Genomic DNA, 22242 nt, shown 5'->3' with positions numbered 1-22242 from the left:
CGTGGGTTGTATACAACATGTACATAATTCGATTTGTCCAAAAGAATCAAGACGACCACGACGGCAACGACGACACGGATGGACAAACGTTCGAACGGACATTGCACCTACACTTGTTTCATTTTATTTGTTTTTTTTTTCAGTTCTTCTTCATTTATTTATTTATTATCACATAATACTTAGTATGTAATCGTGTGTGTACTTTCATTAGGGATTGGCTTTTCTTGGGTTGGTTGGCTGATGGTTGGCTTCATTTTGTTTTTGGCCTGGCCTAACTTGATTCGAAGTTGAAATGAAACAAATGGATTTTGTAACCGCAGAATTAACGAAAACAACAACAACAGCAACAAAAATAAACCTTTTAGAACAAATAATTATTCTGTAAGCAGTACGCAGGCGCATTTGCTTAAGTTAGTTGTTGCATACAAACACATGTGGTTGGGGCATCGCCGTTTAAATGTTTTTTTATAGGGAACATGCACGTGAAGGAATTAAACAATTTGTTGTTGTTGCTGCTGTTGCCGTTGCTGTTATTATTATTATTGTTGTTGATTGCTGTTGACTGCATTTGTATTGTTGCATTTGCCGATCATAATTTGTATGCACATGCTGATGTGTTGTGTACAATGCAAATGAACACATTTTAACAAAGTGTTTACGATCATTTCACTTGATATACATAGTTACTTATACATATATATATGAATATATCTAAAGAGTAAAAATATATTTAAAATATACACAATCCCAAAGAATATTAAATTTATATTACAAGCACTTGCTGAACAGCGATTACGTACTTAATACTTTTTTTTTAGTACAATTGACTGCAGTCACAGTAGTTTGTTTGAAATGATGGAAATGCAAAAGAATTAATTTAACCGCTACATTAAATAAAATAAAAAAAAATCACTAAGAAATTAAAGAACAAGAGTACATATAGTGCATACATACATAGGTAGTACGTGCATGTTAGTGTACATTAGAGGGGTTCTAAACTAATTTATTATTTAATATATGATCACGATATTTATTAATTAAGTATATAGGCTAGTGTATAATTTAGTCTTTAGTCTAGAATATAGTCTAATCTATAGTCTAGTCTATAGTCTAGATTATTCCGTAGTCTAGTCTATAATCTAGTCATTAGACTAGTCTTTAGTCTATAGTCTAGTTTATATTCTAGTCCATAATCTAGTATACAGTCTAGTCTGTAGTATAGTCTATAGTATAGTCTATAGTCTGATCTATATTTTAGTCTAGTCTTGACTATAGTGTAGTCTATAGTCTTATATATATTCTAGTCTATATTCTAGTCTATAGTCTAGTTTATTGTATAGTCTATAGTCTAGTCTATAGTCGAGTCTATAGTCGAGTCTATAGTCTAGTCTATAGTCTAGTCTATAGTCGAGTCTATAGTCGAGTCTATATTCGAGTCTATAGTCTAGTCTATAGTCTAGTCTATAGTCTAGTCTATAGTCTAGTCTATAGTCTAGTCTATAGTCTAGTCTATAGTCTAGTCTATAGTCTAGTCTATAGTCTAGTCTATAGTCTAGTCTATAGTCTAGTCTATAGTCTAGTCTATAGTCTAGTCTATAGTCTAGTCTATAGTCTAGTCTATAGTCTAGTCTATAGTCTAGTCTATAGTCTAGTCTATAGTCTAGTCTATAGTCTAGTCTATAGTCTAGTCTATAGTCTAGTCTATAGTCTAGTTTATAGTCTAGTCTATAGTCTAGTCTATAGTCTAATCTTTAGTCTAGTCTATAGTCTAAACTATAGTCTAGTCTATAGTTTAGTCTATAGTGTAGTCTATACTCTAGTCTATAGTCTAGTCAATAGTCTAGTCTATTGTTTAATCTATAGTCTAACTAACTTTTTAAAATTTTTATTTCTCACAAAATTTTTTGATGTTTTTACTAAAATAGATTTTTCGCCAAAATTTTGAACCCCCCTTATGTACGATTAGTTGGTTTGGAAATTGTAATTGAATTCTATTATTTTTAGGTTTTAAAACAGTTTATAAAAAAAAATTAAATTATTAGAAAAAGTATATTTTCTTTTTAAATTTAAAACTATTTGTAGTTTTTTCTTCAATGTCTACGACTATAAAGTTTTCAAAAAAAAATTGTGTGAAATTTCTTTTCTAGGAGCTAGTTTGACAGGTCAATAAATTTTTAACCTAGAATTAAAAAAGGAACTTTTTCTAAAGGAGCTTGAAAAGTAGTAATGTTTATAAATGTTTTTAAATTTATCACGTTTCCTTGGAATTCTGATGAATAATCAGAAATCTTAAGTAAATCCATAATGTCCCAATAGATTTATGACAAGAAAGTAGTGAAAAGACCCGGATTTAAAAAAAATAAATTAACTACTGTAAGTTAGGTTTTGGTATGTTGTAAGGTAAGTATTTGTATGTAGAATATTATTTCTTCTCATAAAAATTATTTAAACCTGGTTTGTTATGTGCATAATAACAAGCATTTCTTTAATAGTATTTAATAAAAATTTACTGTTCAAAATATACGAAATAAAAGAATGCAACGCGTGCATGAGACATTATTTTATGTCTTAAAATTTATAAATTATTAGAAATTATTCATTTGATTTTATATATTACACACGCTTATAACCCTCATGTTTAAAGAAAAGAAAGAACCTTAAAAAATATTTGATTAGAGACCATAACTTTCAATTGATTTATTAGGCGGACCTTAAATTAAATTTCATAGAAGGTGTAAAGTTAAAGAAAACAAGTGGCATATTGCAGACGTTTAGACGTTTGGTAACCGTATCTTTAATTTCTAATGATATTTCTTTACTGAAGAGTGCCTTGACATTCGTCTTAATCTGAACTTTATGTAAATTTGGGTTTTAAAATATAAAAGTTTTATATTCTTTTTTTTTTTTTTTGTAAATGCATGTTGGTATGTAGTCTTATGTCTTATAAAATTATGGTTAGACCTTAGCTGAATTATTAATTAGTGGAATTTAAGAATTGTCGGTAAATTAAGGAAATATTATTAAGAATATAACAGGATGTTTAAAAAACATTGGAATGCATGAGAATATTTGTTTTTGGAAATGTGAAATAAAATACACTTGCCAGTGATTGAGATTGTTTCATTTGTATTTGGGAAATGATTGCAAGATGACTTTGTGTTTATAGGTACTACTGGTTAAAATTACCCGGAAAATGCAGTACACAAGTTCTGTTTGTTGGTAGGTAACACAATGGAATTAAAAATTCTTATTGTTGATATTATTAATTTGATATGAGATGTTAGCATGTGCTACAGGCTTTGGAATGATAGACAAACCATCTCTTGACTAAATGGAATATTAACGCGCTCAACCTATCTTTTAATCATTAGTCTTTATTCCAAAAGTTGGAAAAAGAAGTCATGAAATTTGCTAAAGATTTTCGTTTAATTAGTCTTTAATCTTTTCAGCGTTGGGAAGACTCAACGCTTATCGCTGCTCGAACCTTAAAGGTCGATCTAAGAGAAATAGCTCTGCAAAAGGTTGTCCGAAATTTTGCAGGTATCACAATGGAATTAGAAATTCTTATTGTAAAAATAAATGATTTGATATGATAATTTAGCGAATGATACAGGCTTTGGAATGAGTACTAGAGACAAACCAAACCTTGGCTCCATAGAATATTCGCACTTAGCCGTCAACTGGTGAAACTTTATGTTCGTCTTTATTTCAAAAGTTGGAAAAAGAAGTCATGTTAAAGATTTTCGTCTAATTAGTCTTTCATCAAACGCTGGAAAGACACATCGCTTATCGCAGCATTCAACTAGTCAATAAGCCTAACTTAAAGATCGATCTAAGGGAAATAGCACTGCGCAAGGTTGTCCGTGAAAGATCTCTTGAATTTTTAACAATAAACTATGGGAGCCTTCTTAGACATAGAAGGTGGTTTCAATAATGTAAAAAAAATACTTCTGTAATTCTACAAGCTTTTGCTAATCTAGATGTTTAAGAGCATATTAACAACTAGATAGCAACAATGTTTAAATCGTTAGGTACAAGCAAGTGAAATAAGGAACACCACTGGTGGCATAATCTCATTACTGCTTTGGCTCATCGTTGTTAACTCAATTCTTATTGAACTGAACATGAGAGTGTATAAAAGTTTTGGCTTATGTGGACTCAACAACTGGGAGTAGCTACTTAACAATTGGAAAATGATTGCAAGACAGTGGCCTAGAAGTAAATCCAAGCAAGACAGAACTGGTACTATTCACAACAAAGACGATGTTACTAAGATTAAAGAACTGCGAAATTCCCTTATCGGACAATGCTAAATATCTAGAAATTATCATACGCTCCAAATTATCTTAGAAACTTAACATCTAATACAGAGTCAAAAGGTCAACGGTATCCTACTACATCTGTAGTTAGATATTTGTGATTAAATAGTAACTTAGACTCAACATAGTCAGAAGGATGTATGCAGCTATAGTACGTACTATTATCATATATTAATTATTATATATCAATCTTTCAACAAAGAAGAAATATGTTGTACATCAGCATGCATAAGAATGACTAGCCCTTTAGAAGCTCTGAATCCTACCTATAGATTTCAATAACTGCCGACAGCACGATTAATGTAGGAGTAATCTACCGAGCGAATATAGCAACAGAATCTTTACTAATGGCTCAAATATGTTGTTTCTGGGGTCTCAATATTGGTGGCAACATAGTAATTTTTGTTGAGAGTGAAGCTCCTGTGGGCTTTTGCGTATAAGGATTATTATAATGAACATTATAAATGAACTTGTTAAATATGTTTTGCTTTTGATATCTCCTATAATAGGTGGGAAATATCAAAGTTTAAAGAAGTAATAATAGGACACTGGGCAGAATCGGCTTAACATCTTCAATGAACAATGTCGAGTTGCAAAGATGGAGAGAAGTAAGAAAGGGTCTTCTATCTTCTCTGCGAATGCTCTGATTAAGCCGCGAAGATAAAACACTTTATTGACAGTAACTTTATTCCCAAGCATGGTGAGAGTCTAAACTAAATGACATATTAAGATTTGCCACGGCTACAGGCTGGATCTAATACTACACAGTACAATATCTGACGAGTGGAGTGATCCTGTCAAAACGATTCTACATGCACGCAGTGAACTACCACGATAACCAACACACAAAGCAATATAAAGCAACTATAAATCCTATCTATCTATCTATCTATCTATCTATCTATCTATCTATCTATTTATCTATCTATCTATCTATCTATCTATCTATCTATCTATCTATCTATCTATCTATCTATCTATCTATCTATCTATCTATCTATCTATTTATCTATCTATCTATCTATCTATCTATCTATCTATCTATCTATCTATCTATCTATCTATCTATCTATCTATCTATCTATCTTCGAACAAGTAGCGCACACTTTCCTAGTTTATATTAAAACAATTAAAAAATAATAATTAGAATTATAAAAAATTTTATTACCATAAAATAAAGTAAAATAATTTTAACAATTTATCGTATATAAAAAATATAAATGTACATCCTCCTCCGCAAATTAAACAAAAAATAATAAACTTTAAAAACACTTTACAACTTGGCACGCAAAGCTTCAATGCGACCAGCGGTATTACGTTGAAGATCCATTAACTTCATAGCAGCACCCATATTACCTTGAATCTTGATTTTGCCTTGGAAGAAAGCTTTCTGGGGAGGGAGTTTGCCAGTCATTAAGTCGGTGACATCTTCATCGCTGATAATGAAAGTAACATCACATTTTTCTTTGCCATTTAAGGTAATTTTGCCCTTGCCTACTTTAGCGTTAATAGTCCAGTAAGCAGTTTGTCCATTGGGACCATTTGTCACCTTAAAACCATAAATAGCACGAACTTTTTCAATAAGGTTATCTTGATCTTCTTGCATGGCTTCTTCTAGGAGTTTCATTAAAGGAGCCACTTTGAAACCATCAACATTAGTGGCAGAAGTTAAATTGTATTTAACACCAGCAGCAGCAGGGAAACCTAAGCGATAGAGGGAAACCACAACAGCACCGCCCAAACCCAAGTTGTGTTGTAAAGCCAATTTAACATCTTTAACTTGACGTTTCTCAGCCAAGCCTCGCAATTGCCAGCATAATTCAGCGCACTGAGCCAAACCAGTAGCACCCAAAGGATGACCCTTAGAGATAAGACCACCACTGGGATTGATAACATATTTACCACCATAGGTATTATCACCACGATCAATAAGCTCAGCGGCACCACCCTCTGGACACAAACCCAATGCCTCGTATGTAATCAATTCGTTGGCAGAGAAACAATCATGCAATTCGACAACTTGTACATCAGTAGGTTTATAACCGGATTTGGCAAATAGACGAGAAGCAGCCAATTTGGTCATATCATAACCGGCAATTTTCATAAGAGACTTATCCTTAAAGGTTGACTCGGGATCCGATGCCATTTCCATGCCAACAATTTCAACAGCTTGTGATTCTAAACCATGTCTGCGTACAAAGGCTTCAGAAGCTAAAATAGCTGCACCCGAACCATCAGAGGTGGGACAGCACTGTAATTTAGTGAGGACACCTTCTACAACGGTGGGTGATTTCATAATTTGTTCCAATGTGTATTCATCGCGGAATTGCGAATAGCTGTGTGGTTATTGATTAAAAATAAAAAAAAAACTCAAAATGTTATACTCGTTGGAAGGTTGACTTTGGGTCGAAGTGTAAAATTAATGTTAGTATTAACTTGGTGATAAATGGAAATCATGTATAAATGAGCAATGATCGAATGGTAAATATGGTCAGGGGTGATAAAAACTTTTTAACTATTTTTTTTTTAAAGGCGTTCTCAGGCAAACCACTACTATTCACTAAAAGTACGACTTTTACGAAAAGTATAATTTTTCGATAATTTTTCTTTACAAATGGCAAAAATGGTCAAAATTTGAAAATTTCACTTTTTTCTTAAATTTCACATTTAAAATAATTTCTATTGATTTTTTGAAAATTTCGTTATAAGTATTAATATTTAAAATCCTTAAAATTATAAAAAATTTACATTCTACTTATCAAAGTCAAAGGTTAATTAAACAATTATTAAAAATTAAAACTTTTTGAATTTTTTTTTTTAAATTGTTTGTATAATTCAAACGGTCCTGTTTACAGCTAAGGACTCCATATCAATTTCAGTTTAAATATATTGAAATTTAATTATTTTGTTGAACCTTAATAAACAATAATGACTTTCATTATTTTAGGCTTCTTTTAAATACTAATCAGGTGCGATAGTTTATTAATAAATATATACAACCAAAAAAAATAAACTTTGTTCCTATATATTATACTTATTTACTGATAAGATATCAGTAAAAATAATTTAAATGAAATATGAATATTGATATTAAATAATAAAGGTATTTTAACTTACGGATTATTTACAGAATGTTTATGATTTTTCCATGCAATTTTACCAAAATGTTCTGGTTTACTGCCATATTTTCTCATATGCTCTAAGCCAGCATTACCGAAAATTTGAGCAGCCATTGGACCAGTGCCGATTTCAGTTAATTCTGCCATTTCGGTAATATGACGTTCCATAGGATTGGCACGATCAAAATACTTATTATTAAAAAAAAAAGAATTTTGTTTTAGTTATATTATTGAATTATTAAGTTTTTAACCATTACCTTAGCTGATAGGGAACCACGTTCCATTTTTTCAAAACCCAAAGCTAAAACACAATCAGCATTACCGGATTCAATAATTTGTTTACCCAAATATAATGCACTGGAACCGGTAGAGCAGTTATTGTTGACATTGTATACTGGTATACCGGTCATGCCTACTTCGTAGAGGGCACGTTGTCCACAGGTGGAATCACCATAAACATAACCGACTGTGGCTTGTTGAATTTCATTATAGGTGATTTTGGCATCAGCCAAAGCCTTGGTTATGGCCTCCTTGGCCATATCGGGATAACAGACATCTTGCCGGCGACCAGGTTTTTCAAACTAGAGGAAATTAATAGAATTAATAAAAATTTGACGTATTTTGATATTGATAGTTTAGTTCTAGTTAAGTTCTAAATCATGTCTAGTTCAGTTCTAGTTATATTCTAGATCAGTTCTAGTTCAATTCTAGTTCAGTTCTAGTTCAGTTCTAGTTCAGTTCTAGCTCAGTTCTAGTTCAGTTCTAGTTCAGTTCTAGTTCAGTTCTAGTTCAGTCCTAGTTCAGTTCTAGTTCAGTTCTAGTTCAGTTCTAGTTCAGTTCTAGTTCAGTTCTAGTTCAGTTCTAGTTCAGTTCTAGTTCAGTTCTAGTTCAGTTCTAGTTCAGTTCTAGTTCGGTTCTAGTTCAGTTCTAGTTCAGTTCTAGTTCAGTTCTAGTTCAGTTCAGTTCTAGTTCTGTTCTAGTTCAGTTCAGTTCTGTTCTAGTTCAGTTCTAGTTCAGTTCTGGTTCAGTTCTAGTCCAGTTCTAGTTCAGTTCTAGTTCAGTTCTAGTTCAGTTCTAGTTCAATTCTAGTTTAGTTCTAGTTCAGTTCTAGTTTAGTTCTAGTTCAGTTCTAGTTCAGTTCTAGTTCAGTTCTATTTCAGTTCTAGTTCAGTTCTAGTTCAGTTCTAGTTCAGTTCTAGTTCAGTTCTAGTTCAGTTCTAGTTCAGTTCTAGTTCAGTTCTAGTTCAGTTCTAGTTCAGTTCTAGTTCAGTTCTAGTTCAGTTCTAGTTCAGTTCTAGTTCAGTTCTAGTTCAGTTCTAGTTCAGTTCTAGTTCAGTTCTAGTTCAGTTCTAGTTCAGTTCTAGTTCAGTTCTAGTTCAGTTTTAGTTCAGTTTTAGTTCAGTTCTAGTTCAGTTCTTGTTCAGTTCTAGTTCAGTTCTAATACAGTTCTAGTTCAGCTCTAGTTCAGTTCTAGATCAGTTTCAATTAAGTTTTAATTCAGTTCTAGTTACTTAAAACTGTTAAGTTAAAATCTAATATGTTTATTAACAGTGTGTTAATTATAATACTAACTGCTCAACTTTCCCTAAAATATAAAACTGGCTTTTATTACCTTTGGTTTCTTGGAATCTAGTGTTCATTTATCAAATGGTTGTGTTTTAATGTACTTGTTTTAATTAAAGCCAAAATGAGTGATGATTATGTACTTATTCGACGAAATAAATTTATAGTTTTTTGAGAGAGGAAAATTGGAGCACAGAAGGCCATTGCTGCAAAGTCTCAGAAAATTATCATAAAATTTCGAGTTTATGATGCCCAACGCATATTGCAATTGAGCTTAAAAATACGAATCTAATTCTTAGGTGAATTAAACCTATCTTACTACCGAGATGTTGGTCATAAAAAATTAACACTAGCTCACAAAGGGTTAAATTATTTAAAACTAATAGATTTTCCCCATAAAAGGAGCCTCTGCTTATTAATTATGTATTTTCCTAAAATATAGACTTTAGCCTTCAACATTGTAAAATCTTTTAAACATTTCTATAGCAACAAAGCAAAGTCCATTTTTCACACTCTAAAACTGATTCCTCTTGATAAGTGTACCACTTTTTATTGGTATCTATTACACCTCTTACCGCTTCCAAACTATAGTAAAACTAATTTGCATTATAATTTCAAGTATATCGGACCAAAAACATTAATTTATTTAATAAAATATATAACAAATAAATGCAGAAATATTTTAAGATCAAAGTTCAAAAGTAAGTTGCTTAATATTTCTTTTATTTCAACAATCAACAGTAGATTTTTTATTTATTTTTTTTTTTTTTTATTTGTACATACCTTGGTCATACCGACACCAACAACATAAACACGGGTTTTGGCCATTTTTTATTTGTTTCTAATTAATATAACTGGAATGTTTTTTTTTTTGTAAAATATTCGTTAATTCCTTGTTAATTGTTGGAACTCCCTTTAGTTAATGAATTAGAGTAATTGCAAAATTTTTCATTAATAATTACTATGGGTATATAAGAATGTATGTGCAGAGATAATAAAAAAAAATATTACTTTGTTTTTGTTTCAGCACAAGTGTTGCCAACTTAAAGATAAGGGGTTTGGCAATACTTTTACATTAGAGATGGTAATTTATTTTGGTTTTATTAAGCCATAGTGGTGGTAAAAAAAAAACGATAGCTTACAAGTTTACTCTAATAAGAATTTTGTAAAAATAACAGAAAATTTAAAGTTTTTAATGGAATTTTAGCCATTTTCTATTACATATTTCCTAATTGATACGATTACAACTATATACTTATGTGATTTAACACTACTGACTTACTTTAGGCAAATTATTAGTGTTTCTTCAAATGTTTTCACTAAAAACAGATTTTTGAAAATCCGTTTAGATATTAATTATGTATTAAGATGCTGATCAATCTCTTAATCATGAAGACATATAAAAATATAATTTCCATTTTATTAAAAATCGTTTTTTTACATTTTTTAATTTAAATTAAAAAAAATCTTAAAATTTGTTTTTTTGAGTTTTAAAATAAAATAATTTCAATATTTAAATCGTAATATACCGTGATACACAGTTATCAGATCTTACAACGCTGCCATTAAAATGTTCAGAAAATGTCTAATAATAGTCTGGACTTGCAATTTTTACTTTTGCAACATTGTCAGAAAAAGCATTACCGAAAATATTGCAAGACAAAATTTGTTAGTTGACAGTATTATTAGACATTTTCTGCGTATTTTACTGTCAACGTTGTAAGATCTAAAAACCGTCTATATATAGCAGTAGGTATATTAATATATATTATATATCTCATCATCGCACTTTTTGTGCAAATAAATCTTTTATTTTTTTTGTAATTTCAAAGGAAAAAAAATATATCACAAATTACACAAGTCCACACAAATAATCTAAATTCGTTTGATTAATTTTCGCCTCCACACACAGTTAGCTCTGATCTGCTGCCTCTACTTTGTTTTGATCTTTTGTTGTTTATTACGTTTCGAAGTTAATTTATTGATGATCCAATACCAAGAAACGATCGTAGTCAAAAGAACGAAGGCAAAAATTAAATAGATATCTAAGGAGTAGTAAACGAAACGTGACATATGAACTGAGGATGATTTGACCAGTTGTGAACCTTCCGTATTGGCAATGTATTCTACCCACCACATGGCCGTATCTAAAGCTGCCTGAGGGCGATGTTTAAAGGAATAGGAAACCGTTTTGGCATTATCGAAATATCTGGAGGGGGAAAAATTAAAGTAATTAATAATATACTAGCAGTCTAGTGTAGTTTATGGAATTAGTAGAGTAGTTCTATACCTCGAAAATCAAAAGTTTTTGCCAATACTTCTAATGAAGTTTAAAAGACATATTATGGGTTAACTCAACTAGATCTACAAACTGCACTTGAACACATTAGGGTTCTATAAATCGACTTTCGAATAATCGAACAATCGACTTTTTGTCGAAAAAAGTCGAAAAGTCGAAGTCGACTATTTTGTTCCAAAAAAGTCGAAAAGTCGACTTTGTAAATAAAAGTCGGAAAGAGTCAAAAAGTCGGAGAGTCGAAAAAAGTCGGAATGTCGAAAAAAGTCGGAAAAAGTAAAAAAAAAGTCGGAAAAAGTCGAAATGTCGGAAAAAGTCGAAAAAAATCGGAAAAAGTCGAAAAGTAATAATAATATAATGTTAAATGGCAACATTATAAATTTACGCTTACGAAAAAAGTCGAAAAGTCGGAAAAAGTCGAAGAGTCGGAAAAAGTCGAAAAAAGTCGAAAAGTCGAAAAAAGTCGGAAAAAGTCGAAAAGTCGACTATTTATAAAATTAAATGTCGAAAAATCGACTTTTAACTAAATGCAAAAAGTCGAAAGTCATAAAATGCAAAAAAGTCGACTTTTCATAAAATGCAAAAAGTCGAAAAGTCGACTTTTCGTTTCAACTATAGAACCCTAGAACACATGTGCTATTGCACAGTCTTTCACTCATTAATCGATAATTGAATCAAAGAACTTACTGTTTTTCCAAAACTTTTTTCACCGCTCTGAGTACACTATTCTCATTAATATCTTCATAATGTAAAATGACACCCATGCCTCTTTGCTGCATGGCAGCTGCATTTAGGAACTGATCACCATACATGGGCGTTGAAACCACCGGCACACCACAATAGGCTGCTTCAGAACTGCCCATAAGTCCAGCGTGGGTCATAAATACTTTAACATTGGGATGACAAAGTATATCTCGTTGTGGCAACCATTTATTTATATACATATTATCAGGTTTATTGGTCAATGAATCATTTTCCCATTTCCAAATAACTCGTTGTTTTAAACGTTTCATAGCCTTAACAATAGCATCTCGCTTAGCCGGAGGCATTGTCTCAGCCTTAATCATGGATCCCCAACTAATAAATACTACGCCATGTTCTGCATTATCTAAAAACTTTTGCAGTTCCACATCGAGAGGCTTGGCTTTTTGTATATGAATACCACCCAATTCCACCACCGATGGTGGTAGAGGCTTAGAACCACTCAATGAGAAATGCTGATTCACAAACATGAGATTTGTCTCCTTAACTAATTCTCCCACCGAAGGCATATCACGTCCAAATTTGTATTGTACCAAAGAATCGGCGGCAGGAATTGAAAATAGTTTATACATTAAGTTTATGCCATGAAAAGTGATCCAGTTGCCTATGCGACCGCCTAAACTCATTTCCTCTGATTGACCCATAAATAAAGCCGGTATATAGGAGGGTATAATAGGCATACCCATACGTTCATAGTGCCAAGGCATCATAGCGCAACTGCTGAGTGCAATAACGGGCGCGCCCAAAATATGTGCCACACCCATCATACAATCACTATTGAATTGTTCCATTAAGATGACATCATAACGTTGTCCCTGACGCATTACTTGACGCAAAGCATCTGATCTTAAGGTATGATTACACGCCTCAATACCCCATTCGTAGAGCATAAAAAATTCCACAAAATGATTGTAAAAATTACGATTTTCGAAAAACTAGAACAAAAAAATGAAATTTTATATAAAAATTAATATTTATCTTATTCTGCTCAAACTCACCTTCAAATCCACACTATTGGTCAAAGTATCACGTCCCGTTAACGGCACATCTTGATAACCAATTGGTGGACTTTTGTCGGGAAAATGACTGACCACTGTTACTTCATGACCACGCTCGGCCAGTCCCCTTAGTATTGGATGAAAGAAATGAAAATGACTGACACCGGGATGTGGAAATAAGCCCAAAATTTTTTTACGTCGACAATCGATTGAAGGTGTTGTTAGTAGAATAATTGTAAATATACAGATCCATGTTAAGGAAGCCATTTTATTTTAGGCTAATTTTCCAATTAACAAGCCGCTGGGTTATCTGGTTGGGAAAAAATATATATACATAATTTGAAATATTGCAAATTGGATAAATTTATATATCGGTTCTTGCGATCGTCAACACTTTTCTTTACAAGAGATTGTAGGGAGAATTTCTTTTACAGAGGCCAGTCCAGACTAGAGTTAGTAAGATTTTTAGGATTATGGTCTTGTTTTTGGTCCACTTAGGACAGGGTTTTCAGATAAAGATAATCTTCATCCTTTAGTTAAACCTGGTTTAATATATATTTCAAGTTTGGCCAAGTAAACCTAAGCTATAAGTGAGAACACACAATCAATGAAAACAATATAATAATGAATTCGGAAAAAGATAATCTTAATATTTAAAGTAAATAGTACTTTTATAATTTGTTTTATCGGTATTATTACAGTTTTAAATGTATATTTATATATATATATTTTTTTAATTTTACATTGTTTACGTTTTTGACTGAAAAGTTGGCAATACTAACTAAATTAACTGATCCTAGATCCATAACTGAAAAACACAATCATTTTGTTTTATTATTGTTTTAAATGTTTATTTAAAATTTTTCATTTTACAAAACAGCTGTTCATTGTTTATGTTTTTGAGTGAAAAGTTGGCAATACTAACAGAGTTAACTGAACTTAAATCCATAATAGAAAAACACAATCATCAGTTAAAGACCGCCTAAATTAGGTTCGAGTTTAATCTAACAGCAAGTTAAGCCTAGTTTAACTGAGTAGTAAGAAACGCGCCCTTATTGTCTGGTCTATAGTCTAGCCTTTAGTCTTATCTATAGTCTAAACTATAGTCTTGCATATAGCTAGAGCTAGTTGTCAATAGTTTGGACTTTTATCATGCCTTGTCAGTAGCCTTGACTATAGTCTGTCTATAATCTAGATTGTAGTGTTGTCTATAGCGTGAACTATTATCTTTTCTTAAGTCTATACTGTACATAGTCTGGCTGTCTTGTCTATAATCTAGGCTATTGTCAAATCTATTGTCTGGAATAAAGATTGGAGTCTATAATCTAGGCTATTGTCAAATCTATTGTCTGGAATAAAGATTGGAGTATAATCTTGTCCATAGTCTGAACCATTGTCTGAACTGTAGACTTATCTATAGCATGAATTATAATTTGGACTACAGTCTTGCCTTTGGACTGGAAAATAGTATGGTCTAATGTCTTCGCTATAGTATTGTCTGTCTGGACTATAATCTAGCTTTTAGTCCATAATCTTGTCCATATTCCGAACCATTGTCTGAATTGTAGACTTGTCTATAGCATGTATTATAGTCTGGACTACAATCTTGCCTTAAGTCCATATACATTGTATATACCCCCATATTAATAATTGCTTGATAAAGTTATTGATGTTTTATTGAAGGAATTGTGAATAGAAAAATGTGCATAATAAACCTAAAATAAGCGATTAATATATTTATAAATACGGGGAATAGTCTATACTAGTCTTGTTCATAATATAGCTAAGATTATAGTCTTGTCTATTGGCTAAACTACTGTCTTGTCTATAGTCTGGATAAAAGTTTAGTTTATAGTCTGCACTATAGTTGATTATCTGTAACATTATCTTCAGTCTTGTCTGAGATCTTATAGTTGAACTACATCGTTTTGTCTATAATCGAGCGCCTCAAAACCTCATTATTAGTTGGACAATTAGGTCCAATCTTTAGGTGAAGGTTTAGGGATTAAATTAAAGTTATTTTTGAAAACTCCATAAGTTAATTTTGTTTGCTACTTTAAACGCCGAAATGGAGGTGGTTTAAACGTGAGCAATAAATGCAAAAGTCTAAACAGCTGATGCCAAAAAGAAATAACAACATTTTTATTAAAAGTTTTTAAAATTAACTGATTATTAATTGACATTTAATTGCCAACTCAAAAACCCGATCTAATATGTTTTCTGAAAAGATCATTATAAGAAAATAATGAAATAAATATTAAGTCGACTATAAGATTAGCAAAGACAAAAACCACAATATGTGTCAACACTGTCTGGGTTAATTAATTGCTTATTTTGTTTGTTGTTTGTTTTTTTTTTGTAAATTATTAACAACAATTGTTATGGAATAATTATTACTTGATTTTACCAGTTTTTTTAATTGTTTACAAATAGTAGAGTATTATTTATATTAAAACAAATATTTGACAACATAAACATGTTTATAAAACTTTGTTTTTACTTTATAATGTAATTTAATAGTTTGTGTTTAGAATAATTAATTAATATTATGAAACTTTGCAATTTTATTCGAATTTCCATTGTATACTTTTTGCCGCTTACAATTTATTTCTAAATTTTCTCTTTTTGCCACAATTCTAAACGGTCAAAGCCATATTTTTTTTAAAGTTTTCCGGTTATTCTTGCCATTGAATATGAATATATATGTACATATGTATGTGTGTATGTATGTACGAAACATATGTAGACATGTTTATTGCAAAAAAACACACTTCTCATTAAAAAATCTGGTTTAAAATTTTCTAAATATTAATATTGTGTGTAAATTTAAAGGAAAAACCCCTCACACAAGCATATTAGGGACGCATGCTTATTATATTTACAGAATTTTTATATTATATTCTTAAGATTGCACTTTTTATGGATTTAAATTATTGACAGATTTGTTGGTTTGTTCTGTTAGTAACAGGATATCATTGGTTCGACTCCCACCAGAGTCAGTGGTAAAATAGTTCACAACAGGCCCGAAACTCCATTTCCTGTCAAACTGTTTAACCCGATCAATATGAATCGTAATATGAGGGAGTCATGTCATATATTATACAAATATTGATATAATTAGCTCACTGTAAATGCGCCATTTTTGAGAATACATAATTTTTGAGTTATAAAACCTTTGCGGTAAAATTGTCACAATCACTTTTATATTAATAATAATAAGGTTCTCCCAAAATGTAAATCGTGTAGCTTTATCTCAATGCGTTATATTATCGTTTGATTAAAAACTTACATTAAATCATGATGACAAATCGAAATATTGTTATCATATTTAAACATTTAGAAACAAATTACTTTAATCACGTTTCAAATAAATGGTATTTTTATAGTCATATAACACAGGCCAACAAAATCTTTATGAAGTCAAGAACCAAAGATGAGAATATACTAATTAATTATTATTTCTCATATACACTCTAAACCACCCTAATAACGATATCAGGCATGGAAAATTCAATACTTAGTATTTCTTTCAGTACTTTTTAATATCGACAAATACCTTTGAAAGACCAGCATATACTCTTATCCATAATTCATTGTAAAGTCTAGTCTATAGTCTAGTTTATAGTCTAGTTTATAGTCTAGTCTATAGTCTAGTCTATAGTCTAGTTTATAGTCTAGTTTATAGTCTAGTCTATAGTCTAGTCTATAGTCTAGTTTATAGTCTAGTTTATAGTCTAGTCTATAGTCTAGTCTATAGTCTAGTTTATAGTCTAGTTTATAGTCTAGTCTATAGTCTAGTCTATAGTCTAGTTTATAGTCTAGTTTATAGTATAGTCTATAGTCTAGTCTATAGTCTAGTCTAGTCTAGTCTATAGTCTAGTCTATAGTCTAGTCTATAGTCTAGTCTATAGTCTAGTCTATAGTCTAGTCTATAGTCTAGTCTATAGTCTAGTCTATAGTCTAGTCTATAGTCTAGTCTATAGTCTAGTCTATAGTCTAGTCTATAGTCTAGTCTATAGTCTAGTCTATAGTCTAGTCTATAGTCTAGTCTATAGTATAGTCTATAGTATAGTCTATAGTCTAGTCTATAGTCTAGTCTATAGTCTAGTCTATAGTCTAGTCTATAGTCTAGTCTATAGTCTAGTCTATAGTCTAGTCTATAGTCTAGTCTATAGTATAGTCTATAGTCTAGTCTATAGTCTAGTCTATAGTCTAGTCTATAGTCTAGTCTATAGTCTAGTCTATAGTCTAGTCTATAGTCTAGTCTATAGTCTAGTCTATAGTCTAGTCTATAGTCTAGTCTATAGTCTAGTCTATAGTCTAGTCTATAGTCTAGTCTATAGTCTAGTCTATAGTCTAGTCTATAGTCTAGTCTATAGTCTAGTCTATAGTCTAGTCTATAGTCTAGTCTATAGTCTAGTCTATAGTCTAGTCTATAGTCTAGTCTATAGTCTAGTCTATAGTCTAGTCTATAGTCTAGTCTATAGTCTAGTCTATAGTCTAGTCTATAGTCTAGTCTATAGTCTAGTCTATAGTCTAGTCTATAGTCTAGTCTATAGTCTAGTCTATAGTCTAGTCTATAGTCTAGTCTATAGTCTAGTCTATAGTCTAGTCTATAGTCTAGACTATAGTCTAGTCTATAGTCTAGACTATAGTCTAGTCTATAGTCTAGACTATAGTCTAGTCTATAGTCTAGTCTATAGTCTAGACTATAGTCTAGTCTATAGTCTAGTCTATAGTCTAGTCTATAGTCTAGTCTATAGTCTAGTCTATAGTCTAGTCTATAGTCTAGTCTATAGTCTAGTCTATAGTCTAGTCTATAGTCTAGTCTATAGTCTAGTCTATAGTCTAGTCTATAGTCTAGTCTATAGTCTAGTCTATAGTCTAGTCTATAGTCTAGTCTATAGTCTAGTCTATAGTCTAGTCTATAGTCTAGTCTATAGTCTAGTCTATAGTCTAGTCTATAGTCTAGTCTATAGTCTAGTCTATAGTCTAGTCTATAGTCTAGTCTATAGTCTAGTCTATAGTCTTGTCTATAGTCTAGTCTATAGTCTAGTCTTTACTGTATAGTAAAGTATTATCTAGTCTTAACTCCAAAAGTTCTCATTTAAAAATTTCAATTTTCCATGCCTGATTCATATAGTTAACGACATACACACATAAAAATGTGCATATTATTTTTGTTTTTGGTAGGTTTCTTTCAAAACAAAAAAAAAAACAATCGAGAGGAAATAGGTCAGTCAACTACAAACATGTTTCTATTTTTTTTTTTTGTTTTTGTGTGTTAATCATTTTGGCAAGTATTCAATAGTTGAAAAAAAAGAAAATTTATTTCTTTTACACATCAAAGTTATAAAAAAAGAAAAAGTAATGAAAAACCATTTTTTACGGTGTGTAATCAATTATGTGCAAACATACTCAAAGTCAATGTTAATTAATTGCAAATACATTCTCTGTACATTCGGTCTCACAGACAATGACTGTGTAATTAATTTTAATTTAGATTATTTTTAAATTATATAAAAAAGCACGATTTTAGCAAAAAATTAAAAGTACGTGATGCAACGCCAGAAAAGTGCTGAACTAGACGATCTTTTAGATCTACACAAGAGTGCACTGTATAAATTTTATTTGCATTATTACATTTTTTTAATCTATAGACACTTTATTAAATTTTTATAGTTCCATTATTTGATGAGTATCTTTTATAGTGTATTATATTAACCGCCGCCGTTTATTATTTTTTATTTATAGTATATTTTTTCATGTACTAAATTTTTTAATCTATTCACAATGAAATTTTACTTTAAACTGTTGATTCGCTAGCGTGCGTACTCGTAATATATTGAACATTTATTATTGAAGAGAATTGTGTGTTTTTGTTTTTCGACTTTCAGATACTCTTCATTTGATGTTGTTGTTGTTGCAGCTTGTTTTCAAATACATGCATAAATTGTCGGCTGAGAGCGTTGCCAGAAAAGTAAACATTAATTGAACGATCTGTTGCAGGTTGAAGAAATCAAAATTTGAATTTTTTAGTTAGTTAAGTTAGATAGAAAGATAGATAGATAGATAGATAGATAGATAGATAGATAGATAGATAGATAGATAGATAGATAGATAGATAGATAGATAGTTAGTTAGTTAGATAGTTAGTCATTTAGTTCGTTAGCTAGTTAGTTAGTTAGTTAGTGAGTTAGTTAATTAGTTATTTAGTTTATTGTTTTTCTTTGTTTTACAATGTGAGAATATTTTGTTTAAGACAAAATTCCCCTTAATTATTATTAAACAATTGATTTATTTACATTTGTGGAATTTTTTAAATGACGTGGAAATTTAATTGCTGAAATTTGTTCTACTTGTTCTAGGTTTTACATATGTAGGTAATTTTGTAACAATTATATTTAAGTTGTGTTAGTAATATATAATACGTAAAATTAAATAAATATTTAGAAACATATCCGATATTTAACAAAATTAACCATTTTCTACATATTATATTTTTACATTTAGTTAACATTATCAAATTGAACACAATTCATTTAATTTAACTCTTATATCCGTTAATTAAAAAATTAACTATTTTAATACTTCGAAAATAAAATATAAACTTGACAACTCTACCAATTCGCCTTCAGTACGACAATGCTGTACAGAAATTTGATGGGCATCACTTTTTCGCCTCATTTCTCATATAGTAGCAAAATACAACAATGTTTATTATTGGCTAGTCGCCAATCAAATTTTTTAACGCCGTTGTCGAAAATGTTCCAGTATAAAATTACAGGAAAGTTTTTAAAAGCTTTTTTTAAGTTCTTTAAAAATTACAATATAAAATTCAAATTCTTTTAATTTGGGCAAGGTAAGATCGGGCATGTAGATATAAAAAATTTGTCATTTATAAGAAAAAATTCTAAAACGACTGTTTAATTGGAATAAAATTTCTTATATCATTTTTAAATTTGAAAGCATGGGCGTATCACCGTGGCGGTTATACCTTTCCAAAGTAGAAAATATTTTCCAAATGTTATTCACCTCTAGACGGTCTTAAACTTTTAGACCCTTTCGCTTTTGAGGAACGATTTTATAATTAAAATTTCAACTTTACATTTCGTAAACCTATTTTATGTAAACAAAATTATTGTAATAATATTCTACGTTAATCAAATACAGAAATTTATTTGTTATACATTACTCAAAATAAATTTGCCGTAATCTACACCTTTTTCAATTGTAAATGAGAACTTTTCATTTCAATTCAGAAAATATCAATTGAAATTGAGATTTTCCATTTGATATTCAGAAAATTCCAATTGAAAATGAGAATTTTCATTTTAAATTGAGAAAATATCAATTGAAATTAAGATTTTCCATTTGATATTCAGAAAAGAACAGTTGAAAATGGGAATTTTCATTTGAAATTTGGAAAATTTCAATTGAAAATAAGATTTTTCAGCTAAAATTCGGAAAAGAACAATTGAAAATGAGATTTTTCTTTTGAAATTCAGAAAATTCCAATTGAAAATGAGATTTTTTATTTGAAATTTAGAAAATTCCAGTTGAAAATGAGATTTTTCATTTGAAATTCAGAATATTCCAATAGAAAATGAGATTTTTCATTTGAAATTCAGAAAATTCCATTTGAAAATGAGATTTTTCATTTGAAATTCAGAATAATGCAATTGAAAGTGAGAAAAAAAATAAATTTATAATATAACAATATATATAATATAAATTCATACATACAGTTGGCTATGAAATCCATGCATACATATCTGTCATAAAACACATAATTTCCATTTGCATTGTGGTGTTAATACGTAGTTGAATTAAAAGAATTTTTAAAAAGTTATGGAATTCAAGGACTTGTGTGCTATTTGCTTGTGCAATATGTCTAGGGGAAAAGTCCGAAAACTTATCCCGTGTGGCCATATTTACCATGACAAATGTTATTCGTCAGCAAGTCTGAGATGCCCATTATGCAGGATATCAATTAGCGGTAAGTAATAATAAATTTTTTATGTTCACTTATAATTTTAAAATATTTTAATAGATGGTGAAATTGTGGAAAGAAAAAAATATAAAAAATATAGTGACCAAGACCGTAGTCGTATTTTGGAAGCCGCAAATCGTGGTAATGATTGGTCTGAGCTAGCTGCGTCATTAGGTATATGTTACAAAACAGCTCACAACTGGGTGGTTAATTACAAGGAATGTGCGCTTAAAAGAGGAGGAAATAAGCCCAAGATACTTACAGAGAATGAAATTAATGATATACTAAGCTGGGTTGAGGAGAAATCCGATATAACCCTAAAAGAAATTTCAAATAAAATATATGCGCAATCTGAAAAAAGAGTTGCTTTATCAACAATAAGCAATACGTTACATGGTAGAATGTATACAGTAAAAGGAGTACACAGTGAACCCAGTTCTATGAATAATGAACTCAATAAGACGAAAAGACGAGAATATGTTCAATTACTGAACGAATTTGTTAGAGATGGAAAGCAAGTGGTATGGCTTGATGAAACAAATTTCAATTTGTTTTGTAGGCGGAAACGTGGCTGGTCGAGATGTGGTACACGTGCAGTACAGACAGTTCCTACGTCGAGAGGACCTAACATTCACCTAATTGGGACCATAGGTACATCAGGCGTAATAAAAATGTGTCTGAAAAGAGGTTCATTTAACGCTAATGCTGCTAATGGCTATGTAGAGGATGTTTTTAGAAAATGGGAGGATTTGGGCAACAACCTTTCCGAACTGGTAGTTGTATGCGACAATGCTCCATGTCACAGCAAGCTGGAACGATTATTTGAAAATTCTGAAGCAACGTTACTAAGATTGAGTCCGTACTCCCCAATGCTCAATCCCATTGAGACAATATGGGGGAAAATTAAAGCACATGTGAAGTCAAAAATTACTATACCCAACACTGCACCACCCAACGTAGGGGAACAAAGACTCATTTACCTAGAAAGTCTAATAGATGAAGGCATCACTCAAATTACAGTTGGGGACTGCAGTAGAGCTATACAGCATTCCACCACATTTCATCAAGCAGCAGCAGATATGCAAAATATGCCCGTTGGCCATTAATTGTTTATTATTATTATTATTATTATTATTATTATTAATTTTTTTATTTTTAATTTAAATTGTACATCTTTTTGCAACAATCCGAA

The 22242-nt window shown here is 30.7% G+C and overlaps 3 protein-coding genes across 3 annotated transcripts; 1 reads left to right on the top strand and 2 right to left on the bottom strand.

Annotated features, from left to right (window-relative positions):
- Window positions 1–5462: 5462 nt before the first annotated feature.
- LOC111680181 (sterol carrier protein 2) lies at window positions 5463–9983 on the bottom strand. Its single transcript, XM_023441812.2, has 4 exons — window positions 9785–9983; window positions 7696–8019; window positions 7437–7627; window positions 5463–6655 (listed from the first exon to the last, which is right to left on the bottom strand). The coding sequence occupies exons 1-4, from the start codon at window positions 9827–9829 to the stop codon at window positions 5593–5595; spliced, it is 1623 nt and encodes a 540-aa protein (XP_023297580.1). The 5' UTR covers window positions 9830–9983; the 3' UTR covers window positions 5463–5592.
- A 416-nt stretch (window positions 9984–10399) lies between these two features.
- On the bottom strand, window positions 10400–18852 carry LOC111680176 (UDP-glycosyltransferase UGT5-like). Its single transcript, XM_023441804.2, has 4 exons — window positions 18701–18852; window positions 13058–13367; window positions 11985–12994; window positions 10400–11210 (listed from the first exon to the last, which is right to left on the bottom strand). The coding sequence occupies exons 2-4, from the start codon at window positions 13322–13324 to the stop codon at window positions 10934–10936; spliced, it is 1554 nt and encodes a 517-aa protein (XP_023297572.1). The 5' UTR covers window positions 13325–13367; window positions 18701–18852; the 3' UTR covers window positions 10400–10933.
- On the top strand, window positions 16122–22156 carry LOC124419134. The gene is made up of 2 exons (XM_046947594.1): window positions 16122–16128; window positions 21111–22156. Exons 1-2 carry the CDS (start codon window positions 16122–16124, stop codon window positions 22154–22156), a joined length of 1053 nt encoding a protein of 350 aa, XP_046803550.1.
- Window positions 22157–22242: the final 86 nt, after the last annotated feature.

This window comes from Lucilia cuprina, chromosome 2, assembly GCF_022045245.1.
Source record: "Lucilia cuprina isolate Lc7/37 chromosome 2, ASM2204524v1, whole genome shotgun sequence".
Taxonomy (NCBI): domain Eukaryota; kingdom Metazoa; phylum Arthropoda; class Insecta; order Diptera; family Calliphoridae; genus Lucilia; species Lucilia cuprina.
The sequence above is the reverse complement of the archived record's forward strand: the minus strand, read 5'-3'. Positions and strand labels throughout refer to the sequence as shown.

Bases quoted from the DNA above. Each gene is read 5' to 3' on its own strand.
- LOC111680181 (XM_023441812.2), bottom strand. From the start codon at position 9,829: ATGGCCAAAACCCGTGTTTATGTTGTTGGTGTCGGTATGACCAAG. The intron at 8,020-9,784 runs GTATGTACAAAT...AATTTCCTCTAG, and splicing joins TTGGTGTCGGTATGACCAAG to TTTGAAAAACCTGGTCGCCG. The intron at 6,656-7,436 runs GTAAGTTAAAAT...ATAACCACACAG, and splicing joins AAACATTCTGTAAATAATCC to CTATTCGCAATTCCGCGATG.
- LOC111680176 (XM_023441804.2), bottom strand. From the start codon at position 13,324: ATGGCTTCCTTAACATGGATCTGTATATTTACAATTATTCTACTAACA. The intron at 12,995-13,057 runs GTGAGTTTGAGC...TTTTTGTTCTAG, and splicing joins CCAATAGTGTGGATTTGAAG to TTTTTCGAAAATCGTAATTT. The intron at 11,211-11,984 runs GTAAGTTCTTTG...TTCCCCCTCCAG, and splicing joins AAAAAAGTTTTGGAAAAACA to ATATTTCGATAATGCCAAAA.